This window comes from Cicer arietinum, chromosome 4 (assembly GCF_000331145.2).
Source record: "Cicer arietinum cultivar CDC Frontier isolate Library 1 chromosome 4, Cicar.CDCFrontier_v2.0, whole genome shotgun sequence".
Classification (NCBI taxonomy): Eukaryota; Viridiplantae; Streptophyta; class Magnoliopsida; order Fabales; family Fabaceae; genus Cicer; species Cicer arietinum.
In genome coordinates, this window is record NC_021163.2 from 60,381,823 (window position 1) to 60,392,882 (window position 11,060).

At 27.4% G+C, this 11,060-nt stretch overlaps 1 protein-coding gene across 3 annotated transcripts; it reads right to left on the reverse strand.

The window, feature by feature from the left end:
* Positions 1-1,952: 1,952 nt before the first annotated feature.
* LOC101494477 (homeobox protein knotted-1-like 3) lies at positions 1,953-6,368 on the reverse strand. 3 transcript variants are annotated; one of them, XM_073367526.1, is made up of 6 exons: positions 5,496-6,368; positions 4,075-4,195; positions 3,440-3,633; positions 3,219-3,350; positions 2,623-2,759; positions 1,953-2,465 (listed from the first exon to the last, which is right to left on the reverse strand). In XM_073367526.1, the coding sequence occupies exons 1-6, from the start codon at positions 6,228-6,230 to the stop codon at positions 2,459-2,461; spliced, it is 1,326 nt and encodes a 441-aa protein (XP_073223627.1). In that variant the 5' UTR covers positions 6,231-6,368; the 3' UTR covers positions 1,953-2,458. The 3 variants fall into 3 exon arrangements, with proteins under 3 accessions (XP_073223627.1, XP_004498768.1, XP_004498766.1); XM_004498711.4 differs by having other exon boundaries at positions 2,313-2,453; XM_004498709.4 differs by having other exon boundaries at positions 2,374-2,759.
* Positions 6,369-11,060: the final 4,692 nt, after the last annotated feature.

Genomic DNA, 11,060 nt, shown 5'->3' on the forward strand with positions numbered 1-11,060 from the left:
GGAAAGAGTTTCTTCTCCAAAATTATGTCAGGTAACTCAAAGAAGAAAAAAGAAAGTAAATTCAAATATGACATAACTAGTTATAAGCAAAATTTTGATGATATGGTAGATAAGAATATTGATGATGATGCTGTTAGTAGAAGTTTCTCAGCTCGATTTGCTGCTGCATGGGATAATATAGACACCAAAGAAACAAAGTAATTTTGTGATTAATATATCATCAATTTAGGTCGATTAATACATTTTTAAACCAAAGAAACAAATAAATAATGATATTTTACTAAAATTAATATATTTTTATTTCAAATATATCTGTTTGTTGTAATTTATTATTTTATTCGAATCAAATTTATTATATATAGTTTTTATAAATATATATATATATATATAGAGAGAGAGAGGCTTTTCTCCCTTATAAATATATTCAAACAATCATTTCCTTGGCCCTAAAACTCTTACTTTATAGGCCCATTCCTTTACTACTGGCGAAGAAATCCAAATTGAATTGAGATGAAATTGTTAAGATAAATTGTATAGATCTAAAAGAATTGTACAATTTTTTAAATTGTTGTTTGTTAAGCATTTTTAAATTTATTTAGGAAATTTTAGTTATGGTTGAGGGATAAATTTTGTAGATATCAAATTACTCTTTTATACTAATAAAGTGCATGATGACATCATTCCAAACATTTTTCTCTACTCTCCATCTTTCTTTATTTATAAGAATAGAAAGTGAGAAAAGATAAATCTAATTACTTTTGAAATGAAAAAAGTAATCTTAGAAATAATATATATATATATATATATATATATATATATATATTTTATATAAAAAATTGAAAATGAAGGGATGTGAAAGGAGAGATTGCAAAAAATAATCAAAGAAATTTACTATTTTACTTTTTTTTCTTCTATATTATCTCTTACTTTCTCGGCACATAAAATGATGATGTGTCGTATGAAGGTAAAAAAAATTGCATAATTATGAATTTAATATTATACTTAATTTATATATATAAACAAGTGTTTAATGGATATTGTTTGTACCGACAATATAAATTATTTTACATTCACAACTAACACAAGTTGATTGTTTCATTACTTTATAGTAGCAATTATAATTGTGTGATGAGATAATAAAATCAATAATTTTTATTAACTATTCATGTAAAATTAGTTTACACTGTTTACGGTTCTCTGAAAATAAAATAATTAAATTTAAATGATTAATAAATTTTAGTTGAAAATAAATTATTTGAGAGAATTTAAATTCAAATTATAACAAAAACAATCATTTATTATATTTTACTTAATTTCTGTACAAATTCCAAGTTATGACCATCTCTCTTGAAAATTAGAGGGTTAAGAGAAAATATGCAATTAATATTTCAATGTGATGCCCATCATTTCGTTCCAAGCAAAAATCAGCTATGTAATTTAATTTCATTTTGAAGAAAAAAGAGTTCACAAACAAATTCAAAATCCAATTATTGTGTCTCACAGTAGTTGTGATTTTGAGCATAAATATGCATATTATATTGAAAGTAGTTGTGACTTTCATCATAAGTATGTATACTATTTATATATTAATTAGTATTCATTAACTACACTCCTCAAATTTCTATATAAGACAAAGATCACAAAAGACATACAAAATATCAGCTTCATTTCATTTCCATAGGGCCATTTCTATTAATTCCAAAAAATTAATCACATAATAAATCCATCTAATCTAAGTATCAAATCACAACAACCATCACTAATAATTTTCCTCTAACTGCCAACTGTTAATGAAGAGTTTATTGAAGCACTATGACTACGAAATTAAAATTAAAAAAGTAAAAGCATAGACCTTTTCTACAACAAAAAGGGTCACCTATATATACATCCCAAATACCAATTTAAAGAACAAAAGCAAGATTATTATAATCATAAAAAAAAAAATGCACAGCTTATAACTCTAAACTACAACCCCCTCAATATTATAATTATACATACATACATAAATTTCACAAACAATAAAATGTGTACAAAATTCATACTTCTATTGATTTACCTAATTTTTTGTTCGGTATATAATTCCTAATGGAAGTTCTTAATTGCGAAGCATTATACATACTAAAACCATGAGCAAGCCTTCAATCACATGTTATATGGTTCAACAATATACTCCATTCAAAATGAAATATATGCAAAAAAAAGTAACTGAAAATTTGACTTATCTAATCTTAATATCAGATATATCAACTTTTCAATTATTTTTTTGTTTATATTTCGTTGCCACAGTGGAAATAAGCTTCTAGCCCATCAAGAGAAACAAAACGGTTCTTTCTCATCATTGTCATCTAATGAATCCCTTTCCATGCAACATGATTTGACCAATGAGAAAAGAGATGATATAGTACATTCAAGGATTGGTTTTTGACATTTGCTTCATTTACATATGTTATCACCTGCATTACTTACTTCAAATTAAGATTTGTGTAAAGTTCATGCAAGTAAAAATAACAAAGCAAGGGAGGTAAATGTGATTTCCGCAACGAGAACGGCGTCAGTGTAATAAGGTTATTCTCAGAGGAGTTTAGTGCAATTTTCACTAAATAAAAAGACTAGTTTTGAGACCTTTTGCGTTTGCTCTTCAAGACGGTAGAAGTTGAAGGATTAGTGTGCCAATTCCTCTTCCTTTGATTGATAAACCAGTTATTAATCTGCTTTAATTGTAAACCAGTTTCTTGCACCAACCTTGTCTTGTCTTCCTCCTGAAAAGCACATCAATAAGTGCTTATTCAATATATAAATAAATAAAAGCTTATGTCTATATTCGAATAAAAAGTAGTTAAATTTTTAACATAAAAGTTATACGTTGTTTATATAAACTATCATGTAGAAGTTGTTGAAATAAGCAAAAAAAACAACTTATGCTCAGCAAATACTTACGCAAGTGCTTATGTCATAAAATAAGCTCGAGTAAACTAACAAGCTATTCAAAACACACCCTAATTTCACAAGCTTATTCGAAAGCAGAAACGAAAAGTTCTTTGAATTCAAGAACAAAGTTGTACAAGAGCACTTTTATTATTCTGTCAATTTGTTCAATTAAAGACTCACTCTGAGAAGTTTTCGGCAAATGCTAAATTGATGAGTATAGTTTTAAAAGATTGTTACCAAAAAATTTGCATGTCATTAGTCATTACTAAGTTCTTATTCATCTAACTTACAGTAGGATAAGGCCACTTGGAATGTGATTGCCACCAAGCTTTAAGGACAGAGGTTGTGTCGCCGGGAAGTTTCCCGGCTCGTCTCTTGCGTAAAATTTCCTCTCTTATGTCCACAATTTTCTCCTTATAACCCTGCATGATGATAAAAATAAAAGGAGATGAATCATATGGTAAGAGTTATGAAAAAGAAAGGTAGATTAAAAGCCACTAACATCCCTTACATGTTTCAATTCATGCTTTAACTCTTGCCGAACACGCTCCATGAGGGATCGTTCATTCTCAGTAGGTATAAGAGGGCCAAATCCCATGGTATCTGCGCCATCCAAACTATTGTCGAACATGTTGACGTCACTATCTACTTGGTCGTCTTCATCGTCGGACATTGTTGCCCCCGTACCTTCTCCAGGTGAAACTCCTGATCGTAACAAAGGTGTGAGAAAAATCATCAGTTCAAACTTGAAATTTTTGAAAGAGATTTTACTTTTGCAGTTTGCTATGCGCACATGCACACACATACAATGATAGCTCATTAAACAATTAGGGATCAAAGAACGTGATTAACATTTGGACTAAAGGCCAAAGCACTATGAATCCTTTAATTCTTTCTTCAAACACAAGAAACTATCATCTTTCTATCTATTGCAAAGTTTCAATGTATGTGGCTTAAATTTCGATCGATGTAATTTCTACTAATTTGAATGAATGAATATTGTTTTTTAGTCCAAATAAGAGACCAAAACAGATAGACAGAATTACTAAACGCAGCATCATAATTACATCAGGCATAAAGTGATGTGGACCAAGTTATTTTCATTCCATTATGCAACAATTACTTAAAGATGGGATTTTTTTGTACCTGTTAGACTTTGTAAAGATTGCTCTATCTCCCAACAAGCCATCACTGCTTCCATTGCATGGACTCTGACATGTTGTTGTAGTTGTTCTTTGAAGGAACACAGCAATAAAACATAGTGCGACTGCAGCATCAAACGCGAAACATCAAAATTGCAATTCAATCGTATTTAATAATTTGGATGCTGTGAACTTGTTCGCAGATACATATTTTTCAATATTAGCAACTTTGAAGTTGTATTGCTTTTGATTGATGTATTTTAGCAACTTAATTACATTTAGTAAGCCATAATTTCCTAAAAGGCCTATGGTAGAAAATGAACACATGAACCAAAATGAAAAGATCAATTGCTGTTAATTAAGTTATAAATAAAAAATCATCTGGATTACAGGCTAAAGTTCAAGGATTTGGCTTATATAAATAAGGGTGCATCTTAAATTGATAAAATACAGTGTTATTACTGTTGATTGAAAAAATCACTGGTTGAGATTTTTTCTAAGCAACAACTATAATTCCATACTTCACCATTCAAAAAATCAAAATTACACCCCTATCTTTTTTGTAAAATAAATAAATATTATTTTGATTAAATGTAAATAAATAAAAAAATTCAATTGAACTGAAACACTGCATAGCCCCACTCCCTCGTTTCTCATAAATTCAAACCCTGCACATCAAGTCTTAAATGCATTCCCACTTGACCAATCACCCAAAAAAGGACATTGAAATCAAATGCCCCAAAATGCTCCAATTCAAAATTACATTTTGCATTATATAGAATAGTGAAAAAAAGTCTTTCATTTCCAAGCCACAAAAAGCAGCAAACTTTATTTCTGTTACAGCTCCATGATAAAATACACCCCAATTCCATAATTCACACACAATTACATAAGAAGCCAAAAATAAAAAACTATAATAATATTTATGGTAATTATAAGGCTTAATTGCACAATTGATCCCTTGTTTTATCACACTCATGAAAATAATCCCTCTATTTTAAAATTAAACTTTTTGATCCCTCAATTATATCGCATTTGTTGCAATTTTGGTATAGTCTAATAAATTTTACTCCAAAATGGTGATTATAGCCTAAACAAAAGGTAAATTTTGGCTTCAAGAGTGGTATTTTCACTTTAAATTAACAATTGGGACTAAAAATCACCATTTTATGATTCAAAACTTCAAATATCTAAGTTGGACCAAAACTACAATAAATTAAACATAATTGTAATTAGTTCAAAACCACAAAAAGAAATCACTATAAATTTATTTTTGAAATAAAAAATAAAAAATAAAAAGTTAATCGAATTTTAAGCTAGTTATAGGAATCCAGTAAAAAAAAAGCTAATTATAAAAAAAGAAAGAATGAGATAAATGGAAAAGAAAATTTGAGGTGAGAAAAGAAAGAAAGAAAGAGAATATACCATGAAGTGGTCGAGTTCTTTGTCATCTACTCCGACGACGTTCTGTCCAAACGCAGCAGAGTATTTGGCGACCACATTCTGAGACTGTGCCAACTGAGCATCTATCCTCGGTAACTGATCCACCGGCGTCGCTATTCTCAAACACGCCACGTGTGCCGACAACAACTGTTCATACAACGGATGCGCCATTATCTCCGCCTTCCACCTCCCCGTCTGCCAGTTCACCATCCCTCCTCCTCCGTCTCCGACCACCGTCTCCTCCTTCCCTCCGACTCCTTCTCCCTTCAATTCACCTAATTCATTTACTCCTCTCTCCCCTCCGGCTCCGGCGATAACTCCGACGTCGTCGATTACTTCGCCATGGTGCCGGTGGAGAATCGAGCGTGCGAGCCATTGGTTTGAGTCGGAAGACGTTTGGAGGTTAAGAAAATTGGAAGCGGCGTTACCGTTAACGGCGTTAACGTTAGTATCGTTATTGTTAACGTCGTTAGTAACGTCGTCGTTATTGTTGTGGTTGTTATTGTTGTCGGTGTAGTGAGTACGAAGGAGGGCGTTGTTGAGCCAATTAGGCGTGGTTTGGAGTGTGTGATGTTGGTTTGGATCGGAACCAGGTTTGGAGTTAGGGTCGGGTGAGGAAGGTAATTGGTCTGGTAATATGGAACGGAATGAATTGGTTTGTTCTGTGAAATGGTGGATTGGTAGTTGTTGTGAGAGGTGTTGGTTATGGTAAGCCATTTAATTATAATTAAAATTAAAATTAAAATTAAAATTAGAATTAGAATCTGGTTTGGAGTTAGGATCGGGTGAGTAAGGTAGTTATTTATTGGTTTATGGTGTTGAAGGTTGATGAGATATTAGGAAGAAGTGAAGTGGTAACATAAAAGAGAGAAAGTGTGTTTGAGTGAGTTAGTGAAGCTTTTGGAGAGAGAAGAAGAAGAAGAAGAAGAAGACAAGAGAGGGAAGAAGCGTAGAGTAGAGTGTAGAGTAAAGAGGGAAGGGAAGAAGGGACGTTGTTGTGAATTCTCATCAGAAAATAAATAAATTATAATAAACTGTGTCTGATTGTCTATAACGTGGATAAGTTAAATCAAATTAAATGCTTAAATTCATTTATTTTTTATGCTAATTCTATCAAATTTCATATTGCTGATAAAGTGTGTCATGTTTGTTACACTTAATAGTAAATGTTAATATTATTAATATAAAAAATTATGTTTTAAATTTAAACAAAAAACGAGACTTTATATTTGTGTGTATATCTTACGTTGTGTTTATTACTTCATATACGGATAAAAAAATTAATAAATAAAAGTTTAAATCAATTTTAATCTTGTAAAAAATATTAATTTTATAATTTCTTATCAATAGTTTTAGTCTTTATTATTAAATTAATTTAGGTATTTTTTTAGAGTTTTAATATTTTTTTGAAACATGTGTATAATAATATAAATATTTTACACACAAGAAGTATAGTTTTTTAACAAATAGTAAATTAAATATAAATTTTAAATTTAGAAAATAAAGAAAGCAAAATAACAAGAATCTGTACTTAAAAATTAAATTTTGAACTTATTTTTTTGACAAAGATTATGTCTTTATATATATATATATAATGTATTTGCAAATTTTGGTAGTATTTACACAATGTTTTTAATTTATTTTAAAGTCAAATAAAAAATTTATAAAAATTAAAAACAAAATATTATAAAACCTGATAATATTTTTTATTTTAATAAATTAAATCATTTTAAACTTAATTTCGTTAATATTTTTTAGGACAAGTAAACTAAATTCCTTAATGTTTGAAAAGGTATACTGCAGACACAAACCTCAAATGAAACACGCGCATGAGATTATTTGTCTTTAAAGAGTTGGTTTCTTTAATTAGGTAAACAGTTGAGTTTTGATGGTGGTCTGTTGTGAATAAAAATGGAACAGCTAAATCTTTAAAGTAAAAACTTGACATGGATAAAGATATAAATATATGGAATCAATGGGGTTGAATGAGGTTTTTTTTATTTATAATACTCCAATTTTAAAAAAATAAATAGTAATATACTCTTTTTTTATTTATTTAATTAGAAGTCGTTATTTCAAAAGACGACATCTTTAAGGAAGTACGAGTTTGTAATATTGACTTCATTAATAATTTATTTATTTTTTATATATTTTTTCTTTCTCCAAATCGCATTTTAAAATGACGACTTTTTAAAGATACTTAAAAGTAGCCTTTTAGAATAACGATTTTCTAAAACACATAAAAAAACAAAACAAAAATCGTTAAGGAAGTCGTCATTAGAGACTCGAGTTTCCCTAATAAACTCGCATTTGCAAATGATGATTTTAAACTAAGTAAAAAAAAAAGGACTGTTTGTTATATAATTTTTAAAAGAGAGTATATTTATAATTTTTTTTAAATTGGCTTATTAAAATAAAATCCCTGTTGAATATATATATATATATATATATATATATATAATGTCAAATTATTGGTTTTTTTTTTAAGGTAGACGATGGTGGTGCTTTCCTTTGATATTTTGTTGGGTTGAGTATATTCTTAATTCGAATAAAATTATTATTTTTTATTTAATTTCTACAAAAATCTATTTCAAATTTTGGCCTCTAAATATTTGTTAGTATTTGTCGCCCAAATTTTACTAACAGGACAAACAAACAAAATTAATTATAACACTTGTCACATAACTTTTAAATGTGGTAGGGTCTATAAGACAAATAAATCAAATGTTATATTTATTTATATCGAGGTAAACATGTGTTAATTTAGATAACCTTATTTTTAATTAATTAAATTAGATAAATCTCGATCTCCAAATTAAAATTTTATAATCTCCTTCCTTACAAAAAAAAACCTTAATCTTCGCCATGACTCCTCAAGCTTGTTCAGCCATCACTCATCCTTCCTTCTTCCTCTTTTCTATCAATGGTGTCCCTCTCTACTATAAAAATAATATGATCAAAATTAGAGTTAAACTCATTGAGTATAAAAAAAAATTATATGCCAATGAAATCATGTACTTTCAAATTACTCATTTGTTCTTGTGTCCACAATTACATATAAAATAAATCACACGGATGTTACACAAAAACAAATAAACAAATAATTGATTAATCATATCTTAACATCAGTAATTGTATAAAATAATGACGAAGACAAATACTTTATCATTGTGGTATAGTTTGCTTTAAAAAAATGATTTTCCATTTAAGACAATTACAAAATCTAATAAAATAATGAATTTAATATCGAAAACTATAAAGACAATTTTTATCAAAAAAAAATCAGTTCCAACCCAAATAACAAATACCTCCATCAACCGATCAGCAATAACAAGTAATGAATATGATCAAAATAAGGTCATGGAATTGATAGAAATGGAATTTGGGAAGGTAGGTAAAAGATTAGGGTTTTTGGGAGGAAGAAGATATGGAATTTTTAATTCTAGAATTGAGTTTATTTTTTCTTCAAATTAATTACTTTTAAATAAGGTTAAATAAATTAAACATGAATAAGTTCAAATAATGTATTTGCCATGTGGGTGCCACTTCATTTAAAATGTCTATGTGACAAAAGCTACAATGAGTTTGTTTGTCCTGTCAGGAAGGAAAAAAAAACCAATATAGATTGAACTTGGTAAAATAAAATATTTAAAAGACCATTTTTTACAATTTGACAAATGATAAACATTTATCATATGTATGATTTATACATGAAAAATATAAATAGTGTATTTAAAGAGAGTGTAAGTAGATATATTAATAGAAGATTGAAGATGGAGTGTGAGAGAAGATGTGATTAGTTTTTGAATTTTGTATGAAAGTGAAATGACATATTTTCTTTTATCTATACAAATTTCCATAATGTTTCTTAAATGACATATTGTTTCTAATTTCCGTATCATTCTTAAAATTTGAAAATCTTGAGAACCTTTTTTTCTTTCCGGTCATTTGTTTGAACTCTCGTCTATCCCATTCAAATTCAAAACCATGGATTCTTATATTACATATTTTGTCATTGTTTCGGTATCTATTCAGATAACTATTGTTCGCATCTATTGTTAAAATTCCTCTTTCTACATTGAGGTTGAAGCCCAATAGGAAAACAATTATTTTTTCCTTCCTTTTCATCACTCATTCTCAGAACATATATACTTGGATGCTTTGACTGTAAGGTTCCTTTTATGAAAATAAGTTATTGATATTGAAGCCCAATATGTCTCGTAAATATTTTCTAAACAATAAATTGAATAAGATTGTAATACAATAATTATAATATTTTATTGTAAAAATTATTTTTAAGACAACTATTTTGTAGTTAAAAGATCATATTTTACAAATTAATTAGTAACATGTCTCTCATTAGAAGCGTGTCTTTTAAATAATTTTTAGATGATTTTTTATAATAAAATACTATAATTGTAATTTATTGCATGAAGTATATATGAGACACATATTTGTTATTGATCAATTAACTTAAAAAATAGTAGTTTTTTACTAATCAATTACATAAAATAAAAATATGTATTTAATTAATAAGATGCCTCTTAAATATTTTACACTAAATAATGTTTTTTGGTCAAAAAAGAAATTAAATATTTTGTATGTTAATATATATATATATATATATATATATATATATGCTAAATTTGTATAGATAAAATAAAGTATGTGTGTATCATATTTCACTTTAAAATGTAAAAGAAATTATTATATTTGAATAGTTTCACTTAAACTTTAAAAATAGTCCGAAGGCACAACCAAGCTATGTGTTGTGGAAGAGTCCCATGCATTTCTCTCAAAACTTAATGACTTCTCTAAGACTCTAACTCCTTCATATACGACCCCGAGTAGTCCTCCATCAAACTCATTACATGCTACTTGTAATTTAGTGATGTCTTTACATTACGAGATATAATAGTTCAAAACAAAGTAATCATTTTAGAAAAATAAAACAAATGATACTTCCAACTCATCATTCTCTACTATGTATTTATGATAATTGATTAATATTAAATAGATAATAAAAATTATTTTATAAAATTATTATAATTCTTATTCATTTATTGTTTTTTAGTATATATGAAAAAAATCTTAAACGAAATTGACTAGAAACATATGGTACAATCTCATATTTAATATATCACATTAACAAAAGAAAAATACTCATAATAGGTTTCCTTTATATTTTCAAAATATATATTATTTGTTCAAAACTATATGTAGCTTTTTTTTATTCAGAAAAAACTACATGTAATTGAATATTTAAAAATTATGATTGATCACATTAATTAACAGTTAATGAAATTATATTAGTGATTAATGAATTTTAATATTTGATATATATATATATATATATATATATATTTATCAAGTATTACTAAATATAATTAGTCTATTATTTTAATTTTTTTATTCATTTAAAAAAATATCTATATTTATTCATTTTTAAATATAAACTGTCCTTTTTTTTAAGAATTGTCTAGATAATTTAATTTATATATATCGTTAGTGCAAAATAAATTATATTATTAATCAATCACAACAGTT

Bases quoted from the DNA above. Each gene is read 5' to 3' on its own strand.
- LOC101494477 (XM_004498709.4), bottom strand. From the start codon at position 6,230: ATGGCTTACCATAACCAACACCTCTCACAACAACTACCAATCCACCAT. The intron at 3,634-4,074 runs GTACAAAAAAAT...TGTTACGATCAG, and splicing joins ATCTTTACAAAGTCTAACAG to GAGTTTCACCTGGAGAAGGT. The intron at 2,760-3,218 runs GTAAGTTAGATG...TGTGCTTTTCAG, and splicing joins CCAAGTGGCCTTATCCTACT to GAGGAAGACAAGACAAGGTT.